This window comes from Anguilla rostrata, chromosome 12 (genome assembly GCF_018555375.3).
Source record: "Anguilla rostrata isolate EN2019 chromosome 12, ASM1855537v3, whole genome shotgun sequence".
In the NCBI taxonomy this organism is placed as follows: Eukaryota; Metazoa; Chordata; class Actinopteri; order Anguilliformes; family Anguillidae; genus Anguilla; species Anguilla rostrata.
Genome location: NC_057944.1, coordinates 40,148,778 through 40,174,442, shown reverse-complemented (window position 1 = coordinate 40,174,442; position 25,665 = coordinate 40,148,778). Strand labels below are relative to the sequence as shown.

The 25,665-nt window shown below is 50.0% G+C and overlaps 1 protein-coding gene across 5 annotated transcripts in view; it reads right to left on the bottom strand.

Moving 5' to 3' along the window:
- The window catches only part of LOC135236635 (protein CASP-like), an 88,785-nt gene extending 65,703 nt beyond the window's left edge, over positions 1-23,082 (bottom strand). For all 5 annotated transcript variants that reach the window (XR_010324637.1, XM_064303111.1, XM_064303108.1 and 2 more), the window contains exon 1: positions 22,929-23,082. Coding sequence is in view for 4 of the 5 variants with exons in the window: in XM_064303111.1 (XP_064159181.1) it covers positions 22,929-22,991 (63 nt within the window). In the remaining variant the exon portion in view is untranslated. The remainder of the gene's footprint in view (positions 1-22,928) is intronic.
- Positions 23,083-25,665: the final 2,583 nt, after the last annotated feature.

Sequence of the window (25,665 nt, the reverse complement as noted above, 5' to 3'; positions counted from 1 at the left end):
CATGGGTGAGCAATTTTAACAGACTTCCACACATCAGTCAGACACAGAACTACATGCAAATACTCCACAGCTTGGGCTCTGTTTACGGGGAAAGTTAAATTTAGAGACTTTGTCAGTACATTCCATCAGCATGCAGCTCCATCAGCAGATCCCACCACATCTTTACCCCGACGAGACTCACCCCGCCCCCCCCCGGCCCAGCAGGCCTGGGCAGCTTCACCAACATCCACACCGCCTACATCCCTAAAATCCCCAAACCCAGACGCAGCGCTGCAGTACGCTCCAAATCACTTCAGTGAGCCCAACCACGACACGGAGACATTTTACGCTAAGCAGCGTGCGAAAGTGCAACATTCAGGAAACAGTCCTCAACACACTAAATGGTCAGGTGCCCACCCTGCGCTCACCCTGCGCTCACCCTGCGCCTCAGCACAGCTCCTGTTTGCCTTACGCAGGTCACTGAGCGTCGCACAAACCACTTTTATCACAGTCCCTCCAGTTTCAGCTCAAATGCCCCCCCCACCCCCCCATATGAAAGGAGATGCTGTCGTTACCTCATATCACCCGTACCTAAGCCGCCCGGACATATGGGGGGGTTTTATTTATTCACGGTCTGATCTGAAGAACAGCGGCTGCCTGATACGCACTCCACAGTGCACTCCACAGTGCACTCCACAGTGCACTCCACAGTGCAGATCCACACTGCACTCCACAGTGCAGATCCACAATGCACTCCACAGTGCACTCCACAGTGCACTCCACAGTGCAGATCCACAGTGCAGCTCCGCCAGCTCAACCTTCAGCAGAAGGGAGAAACCCAGCCGTGAGTTAAAAGGCCATGAAGCGCAGCAGCATGCAGGTGAGCACCTGCGTAAAGCACTCTGTATGAAAACACACCCTCTAACTGCTCTCCAACGGCATGCTGGTCCTGTATGAAGCACACGGTACACACACACACGCACACACGCACACAAACATATGCACAAACACACACACACACACCTGCACAAGCACACACACACGCAGTTATTTGGTCTAATTGGTAAGTGAGCACCAGCACAGGGCCGGAGTGCCCTCCAGACCTGCCCTTAGCCCCGCCCACTGGTTCCCATGCCAACTGGCCACAGTTACACTGCTCCAAGTCACATGACCAGGCAGCAGGCCGGGAGGAGGAGGCGCAGGAAACACGAGAGACGGGGAAGAGAAACCGTCACACAGACACAATCAGACCCACCGCTGCACCCCCCCAGCGCCCCCGCAGAGCGAACGCAATCAGCCACCGCCAAACCGCCATTCAGCGCCAGGCTTCCGCCAAACACCGCCCCAGACCAGGCGGGGCGGGGGGGAGACAGCGCTCATTAATCATAATTACATAAGCAGCACGAGGCGGATCACAACCAACCTGGAAACCCAATTATCCCTCCAGCTCACTGCTGTAGAAACACTGCCACAGAGTGAAAGTGGGAGCTTGGTCTGTTCACTTTGCACTTCTCCCTGTTTAAAGCTCACAGTCTGGGGTTTATCGGTTCTTCGGGAACAAAGAGAGACTGATCAACCAGCTCCCCGAGGTCAGAAAGGTAAACGTTTAAATCAGGGAATTCAGGACTAAATGTCCCCTCAGGGTGACGTGAGCTCAGGTGAACCAGACAAATCTAATCAGCTCGAATGTAGGACTCAAAAAGGTTCTGTGCCGCAAGGTTAGCTTTTAGCATCAGCAGGCTTTGTAGGGTGTAGTAGCTACAACTAACAATCACATGACATGACACGAAGGATGAGAATTATGAGGGACTGGCCTGTGCAGCCATCTTGGGATGATGAATGGAGTTGTGAGAGGAAGGCTGAAGGTTGAATAATGAGATGCTGACTAACGTTACTTCCCGTGTTTTTGTGAGTTAGCGCTCTCAGTCAGTCAGTCAGGGAGAGTGAGTCCAGCGTGCGTTCACCCCGCTGCCTGACTCTTTACCTGGGGCAGGTGTGCTCACACACAGGGGAACAGGGTTGGGGTTGGGGTTAGAAGCGGACCTGTCCTTGTTTACTCCCATACCCTTAGTGTCTGTGCCTGAAGCCTGTGTTACAGCAGCAGACGGGCTTAGAGCACGGCAGTGTTTACTCTGTCGTACGATAGCCCACACTACAGCGCTTTCTGACAAAATAAAGGCTTGTTTTCACCCGTTAGGGATTCAAAGCCAGGCTGCGTGACCCAGCCCCACAAAAAACAGCGCCTCAACAAGATGAACCCTGCCCCCCCCCCAAAACAAAGCAACCCCCCCAGGCTGCGGAATGGGGCATGCCGGCGGTAAAGGCAGTGACCCTGCACCCCCATCAACCCCCACATTCCACTGATACCGCCCAGCACTCGCGGTGATGAATTACCCAGAATTCCTGCCTTCTTCGTAATGAAGGGGGAAGTGGGAACGGGTCTCATCTCAAAAACGCATGAACAACTGAGACAAGAGAAAAGCAGGACGGGGGGAAGGGGAGGGGAGAGAGAGATAAAGAGAGAGGAGAGGAGAGGAGAGGATAACACAGCCCAGCAGCAGCTGCTGGCTCGCTGTTTTCACAGAGATGAGTTCTGACAGGCTTGATCCAGTCCAGGCCCTCGTTGCACACGCAGCAGCGGCTGATGTTCCAGGTACTGAGCCCATTACACACAGCTGATCTGCCTAATGAGCAGAGCAGGAGGGTTTAATGGTGCTCCAGCTGTTCCACGCAATTAAGCTCACATCTCCAGCACTACCAGACCATCAGGTGCAGAGCTCCATGTGACCCGCGTGTAACGATGACAGCCAGCAGAGGGACTGGCAGGACCGGATCAGATCTCTCCGTCACGGACCCGGGGAGAAGCCCACGCTCTGATGAGCACACGGTAACCAGCCGGACCGGGGATCAGTCACATGACCCCGCTCTAACAGAATTTCTTCAGAATCGGCTGCACCTAGTTCACCTGGCTCTTGTTCAAACTTTCAGACAGTGAATCACAGACGTGGGTGTATGTACAGCGTGGACAAGAGCCATCACATAAACACCCCCCCCCCCAACTACCTATGGAGAAAACCATGACTGGTGTTGAAAGTTTAAAGTTTAGAGACAAGTCTGATTCCCACAAGCCCATGTTTCTCCACTCACTTAAGCTGTGTAGTGTTACAGGGAGAGGATACTTTAACCGTCTGGAAGACAACACAGGCCCTATACAGGTGTGCAGACTGGTCTGGAATTGCCACAGGGTTACTGAGCACATAATGGTGTGTGTTGGCATTCTGATACACAGTCAGGGGCTAAAGCTCTTTGCACAGACTCAACCGGCTGCTTCAATCAGAACACAGTACCAGCGAGACGGCGTTAGAATCAGGGCTGGGGTATTTCACCAGGTTCTCTCAACGATTACACGCTGATTTCTCTGTTTACTCCAGGACACTTTATTTTGTGTGTCTACAGCCTGTTTTACAGCAACGGGCCCAGTTAAAGGAGGCTAATCAGAGAGAAATGATTTCCCATTTTTTACTAAACGGATCTGCTGGCGGGGCTGATATACTCGAGTAAACCGACCCCCACCCTGAGTTAGAACTGCCGCCCGGAGTCTGACTGAAGAGGACCAATGAATGACAAAACAGCAGAACGTTCAGGAGCCAAGCAGCCAAACATACAGAACCAGTCAAGTCTTCCACAACAAGAGGTGATGAGAAAAAAACACCCGTCTCCTGTATCTTTATCCCACAACACCATCTTGCAACCAGTTTATTATGGGCTTTCCCCAGAGCAGTGCAGACACCACACACCCCTGAACCCAACATGGAGGAACAGGAGAAGTACAGTGGCTACACAGCCTTCAGGGGCCACAACCCAACTTCCACACACCGACTGTGTGTGTGTGAGTGTACAGTCTGGATCAGCCTCTTGAGGCTGTGAGTGTGTGTGTGTGTGTGTGCTAGTGCGCATGTGTGTACAGTCTGGGTCAGCCTCTCGGGGCAGTGGGTGTGTGTGTGTGGGCAGTGGGGTGCACGGGTAACACAAACAGGGCCTTATCTGCAGTAATACAGGCCCTTATCTGATGCGCTGCTGCTGCACGTATTTGCATTCTGACGCAGGGAGAGCACGTTTACTCTCAACACACTCATGTATTCAGATACTCTCAACACACTCATTTATCCAGAGCACAGAATTATCACTCAGACGGAATACTAGCAGAGCTGGGAGCAGTGAATGAACAGAGAACCTTTTCTGAGTTAAAGAAAAGAGGGGGGTGTGGGGGGGGGGTGGGGCATAAGAACAATAACAGGCCGGCGATTGTTGCCGTGTGAGACACAGATGTGCTGCGTGACTTCCACAGAGGCACGGGGGTGGGGTGGGGTTGGGACTCCAACACGTCTCCAACAGCATCTCCTGGCTTGCGTTTTCCCACAATTCCCTGTTTTAAAGAGGAAGTGGCTCAGGCGAGACGCGGGCTCGGAGGTCACTTCCTGGGCTCGGTGAGCTCCGGCGTCTCTGCAGCTCAAACCCTCGCCCGCGTCCGTCCCAACTTTCAGAGCGCTATCAGCACACAGGCTATCAGGCTATTATGGCGCTGATAAGCCTGACATCACAGTCAGACCAGCGCTAGCTTCATATGCAAACTCAGCTAGCAGCTGATTGGTTTAATAGCCAATGCTGTAATTTCAGCCAATGTTATGAGCTTTTATTGCCTGCTCCAAAACTGGGACAGGACATGAAACGTGCTGAGCACGCACAGTAAAACTCAGAAGGGCCCCAAATGTCAGTTATCGAAGGAAGGCCCCTCCCCTCCGCAGATTACTCTGCATAAACAGGAGCAAATGAGTAGATAAGCAACAATGGGGCCATTATAGACACACGGCCATCATAAAGGCTCCTTCTTAAAGGGACAGCGTCACATTTACACCACAGTCACTGCAGACTACAGAATGAGACTTACATTCTCTCTCACACGAGAGAGCTTCTGAGAGACAGGGACAGAAAAACATGCCTCTCCCGCACGAAGGCAACGCAAATAAACTTCCCTGCACATTCCGGCACCTTCTTTTAACATATTTTTCCAACAATGTACAAACTACCGAACGTCATTTGAGACTGTTTCACAGGTCCAAAGCAATAAAGAACATTACTGTAATGTACTGAGACAGTAGGAGGGCACTTTAGTTTTCCAATTACTTTTGTCCCTGCAAAAATACATTACAAACACTGCTATAGCAAACACATGGATAAACCCCAGGCAGACTGTACGTTTCATTAATCCAGAACAGTCCGCGGTTGTGGGACTGTAGGGGGCGCTGGCGAGCGCAGGCAGCGAGAGGTACTCAGCGATGCCGTGAGGCTCCCAGACGCGCCTCGCAGACTGGAATGCTGGGATATCTGCCTGGGCGATAGGATCGCCGGGCACTGAACCGGTTCCCCGAGAGATAAGAGCCTGACGCTACACAGCCGCGCAGCGTCCAGAACGAAACATCGCCCCACCCGTCCCAGAGCTACATCTGCTCTCCTCTCCCCTGTCCCGCCACCGGGCCCGCCACCAGGCCCGCCTCGTCTCCACACCAGAGTAACAGAGCAGTGCACTGACAAACCCTCAAACCAGCCAGACCAGAGTAACAGAGCAGTGCACTGACAAACCCTCAAACGGCCAGACCAGAGTAACAGAGCAGTGCACTGACAAATCCTCAAACAGCCAGACCAGAGTAACAGAGCAGTGCACTGACAAACCCTCAAACAGCCAGACCAGAGTAACAGAGCAGTGCACTGACAAACCCTCAAACAGCCAGACCAGAGTAACAGAGCAGTGACTGAAAACCCTCAAAGGCAACCAGATAACGCATGCACATTCGACAACCTCTAACATATCCAATGTACAGACACAACTGAACTCCTCAAACAGCCAAAGAACCTTACGAATGATGAACAGTAGAGGCACTGTCAATACTTCCTGCAAAATACAGTACAAAACATGCATAGCAACTGATAAACCCCAAGGCAGACTGTCACGCCATTAATCAGAACAGTCCGTGTGGACTGTAGGGCGCTGCAGACAGCAGCACGAGGTAACGAGCGTGAGTCCGACACCCTGCAACGAGCTGATACCCTGGCATAGATGCAGGCACTGAAACCGTTTCCACCCAGAAGATAAAGAGCGAGTACACAGCCGCTCAACGTCCAGACGAACAACATCGCCACACCCCAAACAACTGCCACTCCAGTACAGCACGGGCACTGACAAGCCCTCCCGCCACACCAGAGTAACAGAGCAGATCTCACTGACAAACCCTCAAACGGCCAGACCAGAGTAACAGAGCAGTGCACTGACAAACCCTCAAACAGCCAGACCAGAGTAACAGAGCAGTGCACTGACAAACCCTCAAACAGCCAGACCAGAGTAACAGAGCAGTGCACTGACAAACTTTCAAACGGCCGCACGGTGTCGGAACCAAAGTAGAAAAGTTCTTTAAAAAAGAGCAGTTGTAGCAGGGACAGAGATTAATGAGGCACAGATGGTGAACGCGGACACAGACGGGGGGGTTTGGGGGGGTCACGTCAGCTGAAGGGACAGCGAGACGGATCGTCGGCCGCGGTCAAGGTCAGCTTCATCAGCATCTGCTCTTAAGAGCATCAGACATGGGGGGGGGGGGGTGAGCGCATTGGGGAAATACAGAGCAGGAAGCAGACTGATGGAGGGCTCCTCATCCTGGCCCAGATGAACGAGGTGTAGAGAGGGGCGCTGTTATTTCGGCTGGCTGAGATGGGCCCCTTATCTCTGCATTCCACCCCCCCCCCCCAGTGAAAACCAGCAGAGCCCTGGCTTGGAGATGGATTAGGTCTGTGACCAGCAGCATCAGATAAACCAGATGGGGGGGGGGGGGGGGGGAAGAAAGGAGGGAGGGGGATGGGACAGTCCCAGTCGGGGGGGGGGGCTCATACTCATCCCAGGCTTATCAACCCAACAGACCTACTCAGCCCGTCTGGCACCATTTATAAAATGAACCAGCACAGTGGGGATGTGGGGGGGGGGGGAAGAGCTCTAGAGCACAGTGGGATGTGGGGGGGGGGGATAGAGCTCTAGAGCACAGTGGGATGTGGGGGGATAGGCTAGGCAGGGGATGTGGGGGAGAGCTACCGGGATAGAGCTCAGGCCAGGGTGGGGATAGAGCCTAGACACGGTGGACTCAGAGCACAATGGAGCTAGGCCATTAACCCATCCCAGCGCTTACCAGCACCAGACACAACCAGCCATCAGTCTCTCACATTTTCACATCTACCCTTCCTTTTCTACCCACAGAAGATCAGGCTGGTGTGGAAGCCAGGAGACGGCCGATACCACAGTCTATGAGCTCAGGTAAAACCCACCTGTACAAACAGCTTCTCTCTCTCTCTCCCTAAACTCTGAGCGTGTAGCCCAGGGCCTAAACCCCAGGGCATCTCTGAGCGTTTACCCCAGGGCCTGGACCCCAGGGCATCATCACGCTTCAGCTACCCCTCAGCCCTGCAGCCCATCACACTGCTCATAGCCCAGTATCCTCACTCCACCTCCTGCACGTGCTCAGTGTGGCGCTTTAGGCTGTGCTGCAGGTCTGCATACTTACAGCTGCTATCGGCCGCGCTAACGAGCTAACGAGCTAACGCTGCTGCTCTTCGCAGATGCTGTGTAGGTCACCTTGGGTAAGAGCATCGGCTCAAAAACTCCACACAAAGGAAGGAGCATGAGGGGATAGGACGCGGTGAGGGAAGTGTGTTCCGGAGAGGGGCGGGGCCCTGTCCTGGCCCCTCCCACACTTGACCCCACTTTCACTCAAACACCAAAGACAGAGCGTTCTGCTACATTTGGAACTTTCCTCCCACTGAGCAGGAAGTTGAGCTGGGAGCATCGCCTCCGCTGGGCTGGTGATAGGATACTGCACTGCAGAGTGAAAGCATGTGATTGGGTCGTGCAAGCTCTCTCAGAACCGTACAGCCGGTTTGCTGGATGCTCAGTCACAGCTCTGTTTGGATGCTCAGTCACAGCTCTGTTTGGATGCTCAGTCACAGCTCTGTTTGAGAAGCTCACGCGTTTGGATGCTCAGTCACAGCTCTGTTTGAGAAGCTCACGCGTTTGGATGCTCAGTCACAGCTCTGTTTGAGAAGCTCACGTGTTTGGATGCTCAGTCACAGCTCTGTTTGAGAAGCTCACGCGATGCTTTATTTCGCCCGCGCTGGCAGCGACTCATCCGCCCACTTCCTGAACACGGCCTCGCGGCCAGACCATAATGATCCGGGCAGCCAGCCAACAGGCAGCAGAGCAGCCTCCACTACCGGCTCCCATTCAGGAAAACCAGAGGAGAGGAACAAACACGCGTCTGCACAAACACGTCCATCTCAGAGTGAGAAGTGCTGAGCTGGACGCGCGTCTCCCACCCCTGAACCCACCCCTGTCCCCCGCCCTCCCCGCCCCCCTCACACTCCGGCCATCTTTAACCCACATTCTGCTTCAATTAGTACATGAGTAAGGAGGCCTTGCTCCATTTGAAGCTCGACAGAAGAGCCCACATACTGGAAGCTGGTAACCAAGCAATTGAAATGCTTACATGTTCTTATCAGAAAAAGACCTGCAGGCTCATTATGTGCTGACATTTCAGCCACCGATGGAAAAACAAAACACATGCCAGCGTCTCCCACATCACACCCAAACCATTAAGCTTCCACCACTGCTTCAGAATCAAGACACTAAGACAACGTTCAACAATTAAGAAAAGTCCTATCATAACATCTACACAACGCACCAGGGGGCTCACAGGAGGACGAGGGAGTACGGGACAGTGAGGGAGGGGGCAGTGAGGGAGTATGGGACAGTGAGTATGGGACAGTGAGGGAGTGCGGGACAGTGAGGGAGTATGGGACAGTGAGTATGGGACAGTGAGGGAGTACGGGACAGTGAGTATGGGACAGTGAGGGAGTACGGGACAGTGAGGCTGTATGGGACAGTGAGGGAGTATGGGACAGTGAGGGAGTACGGGACAGTGAGTATGGGACAGTGAGGGAGTACGGGACAGTGAGTATGGGACAGTGAGGGAGTACGGGACAGTGAGTATGGGACAGTGAGGGAGTACGGGCAGCAGCCACTGCTCTTAAAACCTTCAGGATTGAGCAGACCGCAGAAACACACCTACCCTAACCCTACATTGTGGGGACCCGTCTGAGGCAGGACCCACACAGGCCCTGCATCCCTCCTCTCCTGCACCTGGCTGGGGGAGGAAGGAGCCAGTAACACCTCAGTCCTCATTAGCTCAATAATGCATGAGACCGGCTGCAGGCTCCAGACAGCGCTCGCAGAGATGTAAAGTATTTATCAGGAGCAGAGCTGCCGGCAGAGTCGATTGAGCTCGCTCCCCCCCCCCCGCCCGTACCCCCCCACGGCCTCACCTCATCTCACCCTCTAGCGACCAATGGGCTCATTTACCCCTCAAACCGCACACCTTTTAGATCAAATGCTGCTTTAAATGAAAGAGCCTACCCAGCTAGCAGTATTCAAGCTCCGCGCTTCTGGACTAAGGCCAGTGGGGGGGGGGCAGTGTGGTAGGGTGGGGGGAGACAGGGGTGAGGGAGCATGCAGAGGGGAAGGTGGGGGGCAGAGGGGAGGTAGAGGGAGCAGAGGGGAAGGTGGGGGGGCAGGGGGGAGGTAGAGGGACTCCCCATTTGTTGGACGCACTCCAGTGAACACTGCTTGGAATGCAGGAACCACAATGTCAGCCTAAAAGAGGAAAAGTTTGTCTGGTCTGCGGTCTCCCTCTCCCTCCCCCTCCCTCTCTCTCTTCTTCTCTCCCCCTCCCCATCCGTCTCCCTCCCTCTCTCTGCTCCTCCTCCCTCCCTCCCTCTCTCTCTCCGCGTGAGCGTAATTACAGGCGCGACAGAACCACCCGGATCTCTCAGCTCCGTTTCCACAACTGAGGCCCACAGGGTGGGAGGGGCCGTCAAAGCAAACAATGATTCGCCATGGAGTTTCCCCATCCTGCGCTGAGCGTGACCGTCCCACAGCTCCTCACACACAGGGCTGTGACTGTCCCACAGCTCCTCACACACAGGGCTGTGACCGTCCCACAGCTCCTCACACACAGGGCTGTGACTGTCCCACAGCTCCTCACACACAGGGCTGTGACCGTCCCACAGCTCCTCACACACAGGGCTGTGACTGTCCCACAGCTCCTCACACACAGGGCTGTGACTGTCCCACAGCTCCTCACACACAGGGCTGTGACTGTCCCACAGCTCCTCACACACAGGGCTGTGACTGTCCCACAGCTCCTCACACACAGGGCTGTGACTGTCCCACAGCTCCTCACACACAGGGCTGTGACTGTCCCACAGCTCCTCACACACAGGGCTGTGACTGTCCCACAGCTCCTCACACACAGGGCTGTGACTGTCCCACAGCTCCTCACACACAGGGCTGTGACCGTCCCACAGCTCCTCACACACAGGGCTGTGACCGTCCCACAGCTCCTCACACACAGGGCTGTGACTGTCCCACAGCTCCTCACACACAGGGCTGTGACCGTCCCACAGCTCCTCACACACAGGGCTGTGACCGTCCCACAGCTCCTCACACACAGGGCTGTGACCGTCCCACAGCTCCTCACACACAGGGCTGCTGGAAGCGGAGAGGGAATCACTGCAGGGCCCCGTGTCTGCAGTATTAAAAGCAGCTGAGCAGCTGTTCTGATGAGCTGTGATAGATGTGCTTTGACCCACAGAGCCCCTGGGCAGGCCCGGCCCACAGCAGCACGTTCAGTAAAGGACCGCTGATAACACCCCTGAATGGGGAGCCTGACTGGGGGACTCGGAGAGAGCCCACCTGAAGTGACTCATCACTGTCATGACAACGGAGAAGCAGGAGCCACGCCAACGCCCAATCAGAACAGGCCAAATTCCCCTCAACAGAAACCTCCATTTAACTGCCAAATCCAGCTGTTTCAGCTCCCATCTTACAGACAAATCCAGCTGTTTCAGCTCCCATCTTACAGACAAATCCAGCTGTTTCAGCTCCCATCTTACAGACAAATCCAGCTGTTTCAGCTCCCATCTTACAGACAAATCCCAATACAGCTGACTCAGCAGCCACTGAGGACACAGTGTACGTCTGAACAGTTAAGCTGGGCGGAGAGGCCTGTCTCCAACATAAAAGCATCCCAACAGATCAGCCAATCGGCAATGTTTTAAAATGGCTATTTATTAAATCATCTTCGTTGCAGAGAGATCCACTGCCAGCTGAAACATGAGAGACAGCACACTGGAGACAGTATGAGAGGCAGGTGTCCTGGGCTGACCCAGAGTCCAGTCCTCCGCACGGCAGGAGATTTTACACAGACCCAAGAGCATCTCCACTCCACACAGACCAAAGAGCACCTCCGCTCCACACAGACCAAAGAGCACCTCCGCTCCACACAACCCAAAGAGCACCTCCACTCCACACAACCTAATGAGCACCTCCACTCCACACAACCCAATGAGCACCTCCACTCCACACAGACCAAAGAGCACCTCCACTCCACACAGACCAAAGAGCACCTCCACTCCACACAGCCCAAAGAGCACCTCCACTCCACACAGCCCAAAGAGCACCTCCACTCCACACAGACCAAAGAGCACCTCCACTCCACACAGACCAAAGAGCACCTCCACTCCACTCCACACAGACCAAAGAGCACCTCCACTCCACTCCACACAACCCAAAGAGCACCTCCACTCCACACAACCCAAAGAGCACCTCCACTCCACACAACCCAAAGAGCACCTCCACTCCACTCCACACAGACCAAAGAGCACCTCCACTCCACACAGACCAAAGAGCACCTCCACTCCACACAGACCAAAGAGCACCTCCACTCCACACAACCCAAAGAGCACCTCCACTCCACTCCACACAGACCAAAGAGCACCTCCACTCCACACAGCCCAAAGAGCACCTCCACTCCACACAGACCAAAGAGCACCTCCACTCCACACAGACCAAAGAGCACCTCCACTCCACACAACCCAAAGAGCACCTCCACTCCACTCCACACAGACCAAAGAGCACCTCCACTCCACTCCACACAGACCAAAGAGCACCTCCACTCCACACAGCCCAAAGAGCACCTCCACTCCACACAGACCCAAGAGCACCTCCACTCCACACAGACCAAACACCTCCACTCCACACAGACCTAGAGCATCTCCGCTCCACACAGACCAAAGAGCACCTCCACTCCACACAACCCATATGTTACTCTCACGAGGCAAGGACACCATTCTGCTGTCCTTCTGGCACCATTCTGTTTCTGAGTCATTCGCAGTATCCGTGTTTTACTCCCAGTTCCCAGGAAACTGCACAGTTCTAAGAAACGCGAGGTTGGAAAGTCAGAATACATCACTGATCTCATTATTAAGGCTATCTTACAAGGGACAGATTTCAAAGAAGACACCAGATGTAGAAAACAGGGAATCCTAGCACAAACACAAAACATTCTAATGACTGATTTCTTACGGATTAATTCTGTACTTTATCTTTGTAAGAAACTGGAAGGCGAGCTTTTCAGCAGCAGAAGCTGGGCAAGCAGTGACATTACATTGTACCTTACTGAACCCGTGTTCAGCAGTTGTCTACGACCATGAAATGCACTTTTTTGTATGTCGCTTTGGATAAAAGCATCTGCCAAATGAATGTAATGTAATGTAAAAGAGAAGGGCTGATTGGAGGAACTGGGGCGTTACTGTAAGAGAAGGGCTGATTGGAGGAACTGGGGCGTTACTGTAAGAGAAGGTCTGATTGGAGGAACTGGGGCGTTACTGTAAGAGAAGGGCTGATTGGAGGAACTGGGGCGTTGCTGTAAGAGATGGGCTGATTGGAGGAACTGGGGTGTTATTGTAAGAGATGGGCTGATTGGGGACCGGTTCCTCCTGCTCTGTGGCTGCTTAGCGAACCCGCACGTTCTGCACATTGTTCTCAGAGAGGCATGCAGCAGTCACGAGACCCTCATCAGCCAAAGGTCAATAATTCACACCACAGCAGACTCTCCTCATTATCTTGTGCTGTGTGTGTATGTGCGTGTTTGCAGTGTGCGCGTATTTGTGCATGAGTGCTTGCAGTGTGAGCGTTTGTGCATGCATGATTGCAGTGTGTGTGTGTGTGTGCGTTTCTGCAGTGTGTGCGTATTTGTGCATGAGTGCTTGCAGTGTGAGCGTTTGTGCATGCATGATTGCAGTGTGTGTGTGTATATGCATGATTGCAGTGTGTGTGTGTGTGCAGTGTGTGCGTGTTTGTGTATGCATGATTGCAGTGTGTGTGTGTGTGTGTGTTTGAGCATGCATGATTGCAGTGTGTGAGCATTTGTGCATGCATGATTGCAGTGTGTGTGTGTGTGTATGCATGATTGCAGTGTGTGTGTGTGTGTGTGTGGTGTGTATGCATGATTGCAGTGTGTGTGTGTGTGTGTGTGTGTGTGTGTGTATGCATGATTGCAGTGTGTGTGTGTGTGTGTGTGTATGCATGATTGCAGTGTGTGCGTGTTTGTGTATGCATGATTGCAGTGTGTGTGTGTGTGTGTGTGTGTGTGTGTGTGTGTGTGTGTGCAGTGTGTGCGTGTTTGTGTATGCATGATTGCAGTGTGTGTGTGTGTGTGTATGCATGATTGCAGTGTGTGTGTGTGTGTGTGTGTATGCATGATTGCAGTGTGTGTGTGTGTGTATGCATGATTGCAGTGTGTGTGTGTGTGTATGCATGATTGCAGTGTGTGTGTGTGTTTGAGCATGCAGGCAGCCCAGCGTAGTTGTGTAGCACCACACACCCCAAATATGAAGCAGCTAGGCAGTTTAAGGGTTCCCTGAGCTCTCACGATCAGCTCTCCTGCTGCTGAATTATTTCTCTGGCTGCTGAGCACGCCATGTGGCCCCAGGGCCCCGATCCCCCCCCCACGGACTGTGATGCGCGTGTGAGAGACAGGAAGAGACCGCTGTTCACTTCCCTTCCACAGCACGCCAGCTACAGACCCAGTAACGCAAACATCTGCCTGGAGTTAAACCTGCAGCCACTGCGGCCCTCCAGGACTGGAGTTAAACCTGCATGCACCGGGGCAAATACCCCCTGACTGCTGAGCCCTCTAAAAAGAAGATCCAAGATTCCAGCAAGACGCTGCTCATTAGTTTTATAAGCTATCATAAGCAGCTAATTCTCTTCTGGCTTTCATCTTTGTCATTATTACATTTTTTAACCCACAACATCTGCAGCAAATTACAGAGAGGTACCGTTAAGGGACTAGAAATACAGGGCTTTATGAGTTAATATAATTATTGATAAGCTTGCACAGATGTCTTTACAGTATCTCACATATCTGATGCACCTGTTTATCCCTACTGCTGTGACTCTGGTTATGAGCACTGATTAGACGCAGATCAGAGCCCAGTTAGGATCTGAACCAATAACCTTCCCTTTTCACAGGCCCTGTTTTCCACAGCTGTTCTCATGTCTCAGCCCAGTGGGCACAGACACAGCGTACTGGCGATGTTACATAAATAAAGTTACATAATTCAAATGAAGAATTCACTCAATAAACCCGCCATTAACCTTCTACAGCAAAGAGCAGCCGAGTTCTGCAGTGTACCGTCCGGCTGCAGAGAGCAGCAGAGTTCTGCAGTGTAACGTCCGGCTGCAGAGAGCAGCAGAGTTCTGCAGTGTACCGTCCGGCTGCAGAGAGCAGCAGAGTTCTGCAGTGTAACGTCCGGCTGCAGAGAGCAGCAGAGTTCTGCAGTGTAACGTCCGGCTGCAGAGAGCAGCAGAGTTCTGCAGTGTACCGTCCGGCTGCAAGATGCTTCTCACAAGAACTTCACAGGAAAGAGGCCCCATTTCTGAATGAGTGAGTCAAGCTCTTGAGCATCACTGGTCGGGGGGGTGCTGCTCTATCAGTATCAGAACCAGGCCACTGCATCAGAACCGGACGCTTGGGTAGGGTTGTCCCTGGCTCAGCAGTCCAAACAGTAGATCTCCTGGATGTCCTGGGAGGAACAGGGGAGGGACTGGATGTTCTCCCGCTTACTCCTAATTCCAGAGAACTCCAAATTCCGTCATTTTCCCCATAACCGTCCCCAGATGGTACCACACAAAAGCAGATAAAGTCTCTCGCTCTCTCTCTCTCTCCCCCAGCCCCCGATAGCGGGGTATCCATGGCAGCCCACCGTGATAAATAACCCCCCACACCTCCACAAGGCTCCAGCATGTACTCACAAAAAAACTAATGGCAGGCATCTTTTCTTTTTCCTGCTGACTGCAGCACCTTGTCATTTCCAAACCCTGAATAATTAGGCCAGTTCTGCTCAACACTAAGTGACCTATTTTGGTTGTGGGGGAGGGAGGATCAGAACAAAGAAATAATTTTTTTTAAACTGTCCCCAATAATATCACATTGTTTCACATAAATAAGGTCTGAACAACATATTTTAATTGGTCTGTCAAAGTGTAACTGTCAGAATTGCTTACTAGACCAATTAATCATTTAACAAAAAAACCCACAACAGAACATTACAATAATCCCGAATGCAGTACACAGTTTTACAAGATAATTTTTATTCTACACCAAAGCACATTTTAAGAGAAATAAACAGAGCCCAGCTGAGATCGGTCAGCCCGATGCCCGCTGTTCAGCTCAGAGGATCAGGGCTAGCACACGCAGCCAGGTCCACTGACAGGCAGGCAGTGAGGGAAACACAGACACAGACACAGCAGCAGAACAGCCCTGTGAACGCTGTGGCTCCCTAACGCACGGCCTCATGGGGGAGGAGCTGCAGGGACAGAGAGGGGGGAGGAGAGGCAGTACTGGCAGGGGCCCTGCAGACATGGCACTTATGTCTGCACTGTCTGTGCACCTGGTCAGGGGTCCCTGTCGTGTCTCCGATGTGGGAATTGGTTTCCCGTACGCATCAGTAAGGGCCCGGGTGCGGGTGCGGTGGGAGGGGGGGTTGACAGATCTGTTGTTGCTCACTGCATCTTGGATTACGGCTCTGAAGACATTTCTAAAATTAGTCTGGGGAAAAGCCGGCCTGCTTTTCAGCGAGGGCTGCCAGACACGGCCGCTACCCGTCCTGTTTAAAGCAGCGTGACTCACGCTTGGGAGCCCGGCCGCGACTACTGCTGCGGCTCGAGCCAGACAGCTGCACCACAAGGCCTACGCGGCCAGAATACTATACACAAACAGCTGCACCACAGGGCCCACACGGCCAAAACAGTACACACAAAGAGCTGCACCACTGGGCCCACACAGCCAGCTGCACCACTGGGATCACACAGCCCAAACAGTATACACAGCCAGCTGCACCACTGGGATCACACAGCCCAAACAGTATACACAGCCAGCTGCACCACTGGGACCACACAGCCAAAACAGTATACACAACCAGCTGCACCACTGGGCACACACAGCCAAAACCATATACACAAAGAGCTGCATGACTGGGCCCATATTGCCAAAACACTATATACACAACCAGCTGCACCACTGGGCCCATATTGCCAAAACACTACACAACCAGCTGCACCACTGGGCCCATATTGCCAAAACACTACACGGACAGCTGTACCACTGGGCCCATATTGCCAAAACACTACACGGACAGCTGTACCACTGGGCTCACGCAGCCAAGACATTCTACACTCCTAACTTCATCATGCCTCTACAAAAAACTAAGCATTTAAAGTAAATGTAGCAGTCAATTCATCATGAAGAGTCAAGGCAGGCTGTGTGAAAGGTAATCTGGCTAAAATCAGACTCTGGTTTAAGAAATTAAATGCAACATAAATGCAACTGACATGGAGCTCAACACAAGCAGTGACTTCTGAGTGTGTGAGAAGCCGACACAGGGAGGAGCTGCTGGGTTCTGAACCCCTGGCCCGTTCACCTCAGTAACCCGGCGACTGGGAACGCACATCAGCACAGCCCCCCCCCCATGAGAGACAGACCCCAGACGCTCAGCAGCGGCAGTGAAGTCAGCCAATGAGACGGTCAGCTAAACAAAGAGACCCAGCGATGATGTCATCAGCTGAAGTGGTCAGAAGAGCTGTGGCCAGGGCGGGAGGCGGAGCGAAGTGAACACAGCTCTGCCTCCTCTTCAGCGCTCTGCTCCGCTGGCTCCTCATCCTCACACAATAACACAGAACTATCGCCACGGTTACTGGCTGCTGCCTGCGCTTCCGTTCCATTAGCACGCGTTCCCCGTTTTACTCTGTGTCACTGTAACCGCGTTAACAGGGCACAACATGCACATCTGCGCAGGGAAATATCACACGCAAAGTCAGAAGGCAAGAAGGTCCAGCGCACCATTGAGCATACACACCACAAAAAAGGGGAACTGCTACCAAAGGTGTCACATGACCTAAATGGAAGACATTTATTGGCTAATAATCCTATGAAGGGGGAAGGTTTGCTTCAGACTACCGTATCTGATCCAAGGACCCCCACACAGGCTCAACGGCTTCCAGGGGACCCCCGTCGTAATTTAAAAAGGGGCTAAATGTTAAAAAGAGTTCCATTTAAAATAGGATTTGATATTTTTAATATTTTCCCAAATCTAAATATGGTCATTGCAGATCACGTCTGGTGAGGGACCCCCCTACAACGTGTTCTGGGACCCGGCAGAGCCCCCTGCTGAAAGCCCAGACCCCAGAGAGTCCGGAGAGAAAACATTAAAAACACACAAAATAAGACGTTCAGACGATGAGGCTGCATTATGAATATCACATTTTCCCTTCATTTTCCACTATATTCCCAGCCCCTCTGACACACGCAGGTGCTGTTACCATATCAGCCCTAGCCTTAGCACTGGGCAAGGCTTGTTTTAAACTATTATGGGCTGGTGCCAATACAGCTATGACATCATCAAACAACTCAAGCTACCATCAATGGAAATTCACTGTTTAGCTGTAAACATTGGCTACCTACAAAACACTCCCTTGTCCACAGCCCAGACAGATCTGGTTCCAGTTACCCCAGAAGAGGCGTAACTGATGATTATCTTCACTCTTTTTGCCCCACATACTCGACTTGGAAAAAAGCATTCATTTCCAGCCTAACAACAGGAAACAGTTGGGAATGGAAAAATCCATAAATTCTTTTAAATTAACACAATCTGTCAACAATTACAGGGAGCCAGAGACTCAGTGAGATTATACAGCACGTTCTGAGAACAGGAGCTAATTATCATCAGATCTTCAGAGTTTCACACCAGGACTAGTCTGCTACTGCCTGGTAAGCAAAAAAAGAATGGAACTCACGCCTTACAGCGCAAAACATATGCAGCAAAACTATTAATAATATCTGAAAACAGAACGACTCTCACAGCAGGGTAAACCAATTTAACGGCACAGGAATATTCCTAACCGACACATTTCACAATGTCATTATGAAGGTAGTACGGAGAGCCTGTGTCCTGGGACAACCCTAACAGCCCCCTGTCATTAGCTTTGGCTTCGCCAAACACTACCAGCCCACAAAGACTAAAGCACCAGGAGACACCACATCACACAGGCTGCCTGTGAAACCTGTGTCTGTGTGCGTGTGTGCATGTGAGTGTGTATGCGTCTGCATGTGTGTGTGTGTGAGTGTGTGCATGTGAGTGTGTATGTGGGTGTGCATGTGTGTGCGTGTGCGTCTGCATGTGTGTGGGTGTGTGTGCATGCGTGTGCGTCTGCATGTGTGTGTGTGTGAGCATGTCTGTGTCAGTCTCATTTTCTGAACACCAGGGACACAGTGCAGGTCCAAATGGAGAAGATGCTTTAAAATAACCTGAGACCACAGAAGAGTCAGATGGTAGGAGTGAGAGGAGTGAGGGCATTATTAAACAGGGCATTTCCCCTGGGTGGAACTCATCAGGCCAAACGGCTTCATAAACAGGCCAGCAGACAGCAGAATGCATCCTGGTCCACCACAGAAAGAGAACACTGTGCTTTCCCAGACTCACAGAAACACAGAGTAAGACCGAGCTGTGCTCTCCCTGACTCACAGAAACACCAGAGTAAGACCGAGCTGTGCTCTCACTGACTCACAGAAACACCAGAGTAAGGCCGAGCTGTGCTCTCCCTGACTCACAGAAACACAGAGTAAGACCGAGCTGTGCTCTCCCTGACTCACAGAAACACAGAGTAAGACCGAGCTGTGCTCTCCCTGACTTCACTGGCTTGAACGAATCAGTGGTGAGCAATGGGTCTGGACAAATGAATATCAGGCAATGACTGAGAAGTTTCACCAATTACAGGACTTGTGATGACTCTCTGGGTTACAGTTATCACTGTGCTGATCAGAGGGGTGCATGGGGCATTGCAGGATCATGAGGTTCCCCAAAAAGTTTATCAAAGTTTTTGTGTTACTGAAAGATGAACCGGTGCTTTCCACTGAAGCTGAGAGCACAGGACAGAGGGGTTCCACACAGAGTCCCTTCCAGTCAGTGGGGTTCAGCACCATCACTGGGGGATATCTGGGTCTAATGGTTAAAAGGTGGAGGGAGCAGTTTTACGTAAGGGGGGAAACACAACCACTGCATTATTCAACCAGACTGAACACCGCAGACAATCACATGACAATTACATGAAAGACTATCCGCAAACAGGAACTCTCTGGAAACCATTCCATGCAAGCAAAGTAAATAAGCTGTCACCAGTAACAGACAGTGGCTCTTCAGAACTCTCTCTCTCTCACACACACACACACACATCCTCCACATGTTTCCATCCTCCAGACAGAGCAGCAAGCTGCAGCAGATTTACTGTCTCTGCTAATAGCATCTGATAGGCAGATGAAAAATGAATGTAATGGCAGAACAATTACAACAGGGCTCTTATCACATCCGTATGTGATATTTACTTTATGCCGAAGCTGCGCGTGACACTCAATCACTGAAAGCAGACCGGGAGGGGAGAACTGAAAGTTTTCTGCACGTCTAAACGGCCGCAGAGCGCGCGACTGTGACACCTGTCACTCAGGAACGCGGGAGTCAGAGCAGGTGAGACGTGGCAAACAGAACAAAGAGAAAGAAGAGTCTGTACTCTCCCGATCCCTGAAGCGCCGTCACAGTACATCCGCACAGGACGGCTCCTACCACCGCCCAACCCACGTCTGAAACATTACCCTCTGGGAACGCAAACCCCGGACAGCGCTGTGCGATACGCGGAGAAAAAGCAGACTTAACAGCCATACGGGAAATATAATGATGAACCACAGACTACCTGAAGCTGAGGTTTGCTGAAATTCCAGGAATGCCAGCTGAATTGCATCAGCATTAGGAATAAGCCGCACTTGCAGTTTTATGTACTGTGTTTATACAAAGCACGACAGCAGTGCTGAAACAAGACTATACTACACATTTTACTCTTGTGCTCTCAATGTCCTATCAAACCAAGAACCAGGAACCAAGTGCAGAAATCACTTAAAATCAGACCAGTGAATCACTCATTATTCTTAACGCTCCTTTATGTCGAATTACAGCACAGACGAGGCGTCACCAAATTATAATTATCAAGTCTGACTGGAAACATCTGGAAATCCAAATTATCCTAAATACTGTGAATGCCTCTAGTTTTATTTATACTTTGAGAACACAGTTTCTAGTCAGGCTTAATTATTATAATTTGAGTGAAGTTTTAACTGTGAATTCTGGAATATGACATTTAAGATGGTGATTCACTCATCTGATAGTAAGAGATTTGTGTGACTTCTTTTTCTGTTATTTATTTTTTTGGACGATTTTCAGAAAACCAGTTTCACGGAGACATTTTTTGTAAACATGGGCCTCAGGCAATAAAATGAGAAGAAATTACAACAATCTACAAAACAGCCTACATGTATGGCTCGCCATTTAGACTAAACACATCTGAAATACAGAGAAACCAATTACCGGTGATTCTAGAATTTATAAGGGGGGACTGGCCTGCTATAACGCCGCAGGAAAGTTTACGTCCTGGGTTAAATTACACAATACCTACTGCATAGACGACGCTCAACAAGCACATGACGGTATACGTGGAACGTTTGGTAGCTATGAAGCTTGAGAAATTCTATTCGTCCAATCCAACAAAAACAATAATTAAAGGAAACTATATTTTACTTGTGGAAAACACTCATTAGGAAATGCTTCACAAACAGAAAAAACTACGTAACATCTAGCCTAAAAATAAAACTCAGTTAACGTTAAGGTATCTTTAACGCAGATTTCTGGCATTAGCTAATGTTTTACTCCAATTTCACGTTACAGTGGAAAGGGTGGCAAAGTTTTTCATAAGCCTTTTTTTCAAGTTGCGTCCAAAGCCGGTTGCTTAATAGAATACCAAAATGATAAATGCAAAAAAAGCAATGTTCTTCCAGAAAGAGGGCAAGCGCGTTTATAATGAATGCAGTCCATTCACTGAAGCCAAGTTGCATAGTGCAAGCTTTTTTTTTTTACCGTGCTACAAGCACGTTCCAGCAGTAAGCCAAGCTTTCATGAGACTGGTCTAACTAGAGAAGTTAGCTAAAGTTAGTTATCGATACTTAGCTAGTCAAATTAAGAGCCTATCTAGCACTACTACTACCTAACTGAAACTGAACGTACAGCCTAGTTTCACAGTGCGAAAGCTAGCTAAAGCAGATTCAGCCTGTCAAAGTCTCAGACCACGACGGACGGCTGGCTAGCTCATGTTAGCAAGCCTAGCACGCAGTCAGCTACGTAAACAATATTGCTGTCGTGTACAAGTGAGCTGCACTTAAAGTGGACGAGCTTCCTCCGTAGTCAGAGAGGTCCACTGTCCAAAACAGAGGCAAAATAACGAGCAGTCCAGCTTGATAAGTAACGCATTTACTAGCTATACAGAGTGTTAGACCACCCTGACAGCACAAACACGGAGTTTCTAGCCAAACCTCACATTGCAAACAGCTAGCTTATTATCTAATAGCTGGATGCCCCAGTTCTACATAACATTATCACAACTGGCTGGACTTCAAATATGTCTTAGCTCTACCAAAGTAAGGTTACCTAACCACCTCGCCTGCTACCTCGACTGTCTAACACCAGCTGGCTAGTACAGCTCTAAAGAAAATAAAAACTGCTTAGACTTCATGAGTATCGTTGGCCACGTACCACATTTAACCAAAATATTCCTTAACCGACTTAGCCAGCTTTAGTCATACATAAAGCTAGCTTCCAGGGAACTTATCCTAAGTTTGTCAACAGCTGAATTATCATTTTTAAAAAGATCAATGGATTGTTATTCATTTCACTAAGCTATCGGTCCAGTTAGCCATCTTCTCAACGCGTCAAAACAATCTACTCCCAAAAAGGTTCATAAGCATAAGCTTTGGCTCGGTAAACACGATACAATAACAACTAGACTAGGCATGATCATTAAAATATGAAACTTGCACATTCGTGTTTCCACTGTAAAACACAGCAGAATAGTTAAATAGCTACTTTAAAAGTACCGTAGTCAAGTAAACTTGTCGTTTGGGTTAGCCAGCTAAGCTAAGCTACCGACACCGCTGCTCCGGTCACACAGCGCCACCAACGAAAGCGAACACCAGCGGGTGCACTTCATTTCTTACACAAAATAATTCAACCGATACACACAAAAACCAGTCAAAAACACAACCGCTACAGAGCGCAAAGTTAGCGGCAAGAGAGTAAAGTACTCTCTCGTGGGTGTTCGGGTCAGCTTTAGCCCCAGGACGGCCCGGGTAGCCGTTTCCCCGCGGCGGCGCCGGGGCGCCATGATGGGATCGATGGGAATTGAACAAAGAGGATCAATTTCCGATCAGCGAGAGAGCCGCTTTAATCAATGGGAGAAAGCAGCTCGGAAAGCGTCCCTAAACACTGGCCAAAGGGGTTCAAGAGCGAAGCAACTAACTCCAAAAACACTTTTCATCGCAACGTCCTTCAACACAGCAAAGCAACTTAAGAGAGAAAAGGCAGACCTGAAGCTGCTGTAAATCAAAGCGCTTCCAATATTGAAACATCGATCCCGCATTGGCCGCCATCTTGAGACATATTGAGACGGAATGAGAGGCTGATACAGAGAGCGCGAGGGGCTGGAGTTCACGGGAAGGAGGGGGGAAGCGCACAAAACACGGAGCGGATCTATCGAACTGGGCCTTCGCTTATTGAACTGTGGCGCGGAATGGAGTTATTGAACAGAAACCTGCGATATTGAATAGTGCTATGGAATACAGTTATTGAACGGGAGCCGGTAATTTCTTTAACTGGTAAAATGCGGACTGGATTTTACCTACAGACGCACGGTGAAGGAAGACTGTTAAAAGAACTATTTTGTATTCATTTTTTCATTATTAACTGCGGGTTTAATGAAGTCGACACCGGCGCTATGCACAAACGCGACATGCGTTTAAATTGTATGTTATATTCTATTTATTTGTAATTATTTTTAATTAGTTCATTATGTATAATCTGTTATCAATCTATACTAAAATGTAATTTTCTGTCTATTCAGAATTCAAGTATTCAAAAACAAATCATTGTTATATTAGCAACTTGCCAACGTTTTACAGTTTATTTATTTATTTTTGTACCAAACCTACAATATTTTTTTCGATTGATACCCAGTACTACAACTTCAAACTTCCCCAATGATCGTACGACTGTATACATTCAGGTTGTATTTGTGAAGCAGTTTTCATATGGTGTATCCCCAAGCAGGTAAACAGTGTTGTAATCTGAAGGGAACCTGTAGAGGGTTTCTTTGACGGTTGTTAATATTTATGTCACTGACTGACGATTTACACTATGTTTCTACCACAGTGTGGCACATTACACCGGCCAACAATCGTCTTTCACAACGGCCCATTCGGAATAAGTGCGAGGAATTTGAACTTGAACTTGAGTAGTTGTATAACAGCGCCCCTAAAGACTAAAATAGGAATTACACCACACAATGTGCAGGGCAATTCACCACCGAAGAGAAATAGTTTACAAAATACAAAAATCGTTTTCTCTGCCTTTTCAACATGTGTTGCTAAAACATGAATTGTAAAAGCGATGCTCCTGTGTGAATAACTTCTTCAATAATTTGATAAGTGCATTGTCTTAGTTATGAACCAATTTCTCCATTTGCAACAGATTCTGTAACCCTCTGAATTCATGTCTCCTGTCTTCATCTTAACACTGGGAGTGAAAAAAGCTTAAGCATACTTTAGCAGATAGCTGCCATTTGCCACATTTGCAATGCCAAGTGATGTCGATTACACCGTAGGTCTAATATACTTTCAAAACGGAAAATTACACATCACCGTGTACACGTGAACATTTGTTCCAACGGTCTCGTAAGTGACAAATTTTGAGAGATATAGGTTTCTATGTAGTTTTGAAAATAGCTTTAGCATTTTTCTAAGACATGTTTGTAGTGTTGTTCATTACATATACTGTGTGTATATTTTAAATGTGTAAGCGCATGTTTTAAGATGCTAGAAAGGGCATAAAATCAGCCCTTCTTAAGCACGTTCTCATGCACCTGATATTCTGACATGTCAGGTAGAACCCGATAATTCTCAGCTTAAGTTTAAGACCGTACTCATGCAAATGGAAAACGCCCGCGAGCACAAAGAGCCAGCCGCCCACACAAAAGCAGGATTAGAGATGTATCACTGAGCTCAGATCCGTGCCCCTTACTCCCGTACCTGTCCTGCCAGATGATAATTATCTTAGGTGGGGCGAGCAGCTTCCCCAGCAAACCTGAAAGACAGGTTACTCTGCCCCTTTGCTTCATGGCGGCTACGCTTCTGAGTTATCAATAACGACACTTCGCTCCCTCCCCATTAATCTCACCGTCTGCTGTGGGAGACAGGAGCATTCTGGGCCTATTGTCTGCTCATAAAACAGCCCCAGTGCTGAACGCAGGTACACCTTTCTCACACACAATGAGCAAACACACTCAGGCCCACACACTGCGCCGTGACACGTAATGTAGTCTCAAGCAGTGAACGTATCTCTGCAGACCAGCGTCTCAGTCTCTTTCTTCCACTCTTTCCTCTCTCTTCTCTTGTTGTTTCTTTGATAAGCCTGCACAGTCTATAAATATTCCCTGACATCTCCACACTGGCAGTGTTTGGGGGGAAGGGGGGGGGGGCAAGTGGTGAAAGTGAGCTTCAGACATGAAAGATACTTTCCAAAGAAAAAGGAGTCAAAGTCAAAGAGCAGGTTGTGGTCAGGGCAGACTGTATTCCGAAACACTGGGTCGCCCAATTCACACAACCTTCGACCCCGGAGGTCAAGTCTGGGGGCAGAGGTCATGACCCTCCCAGATCGTTCACTCCCCTACCAGACAGCAGCGAGACACTCAGTCCCTTGGGGGAAATAAAATAAAAACAATACAAGAAGAAGAGAAGAAAGGGATACTGCTTATCTCTCAGAAGAATATAAAATGTTGCTGGTGGTTGCTTGGAAGCAGTTCTGCAACCCAATGACCAAAGTGGCTTGCACTGTAAGTTAGGCCTTTAGAAAAACAGATTTTTTTGTGGCGGGAATGTTAAACAAAACAGAAATCAGGCAGCTGCACAGGTACAGAACAAAAGTGAGAACTTGTGCGAGGATTCTGTTGCAAGGATTCATGGAGAATAGTCACAGACCCAGGGATTTATACTACTTTAGCTGATGACTTCAACTCCTAAACCGTTGAAATGTTAACGAGGCACTCACAGT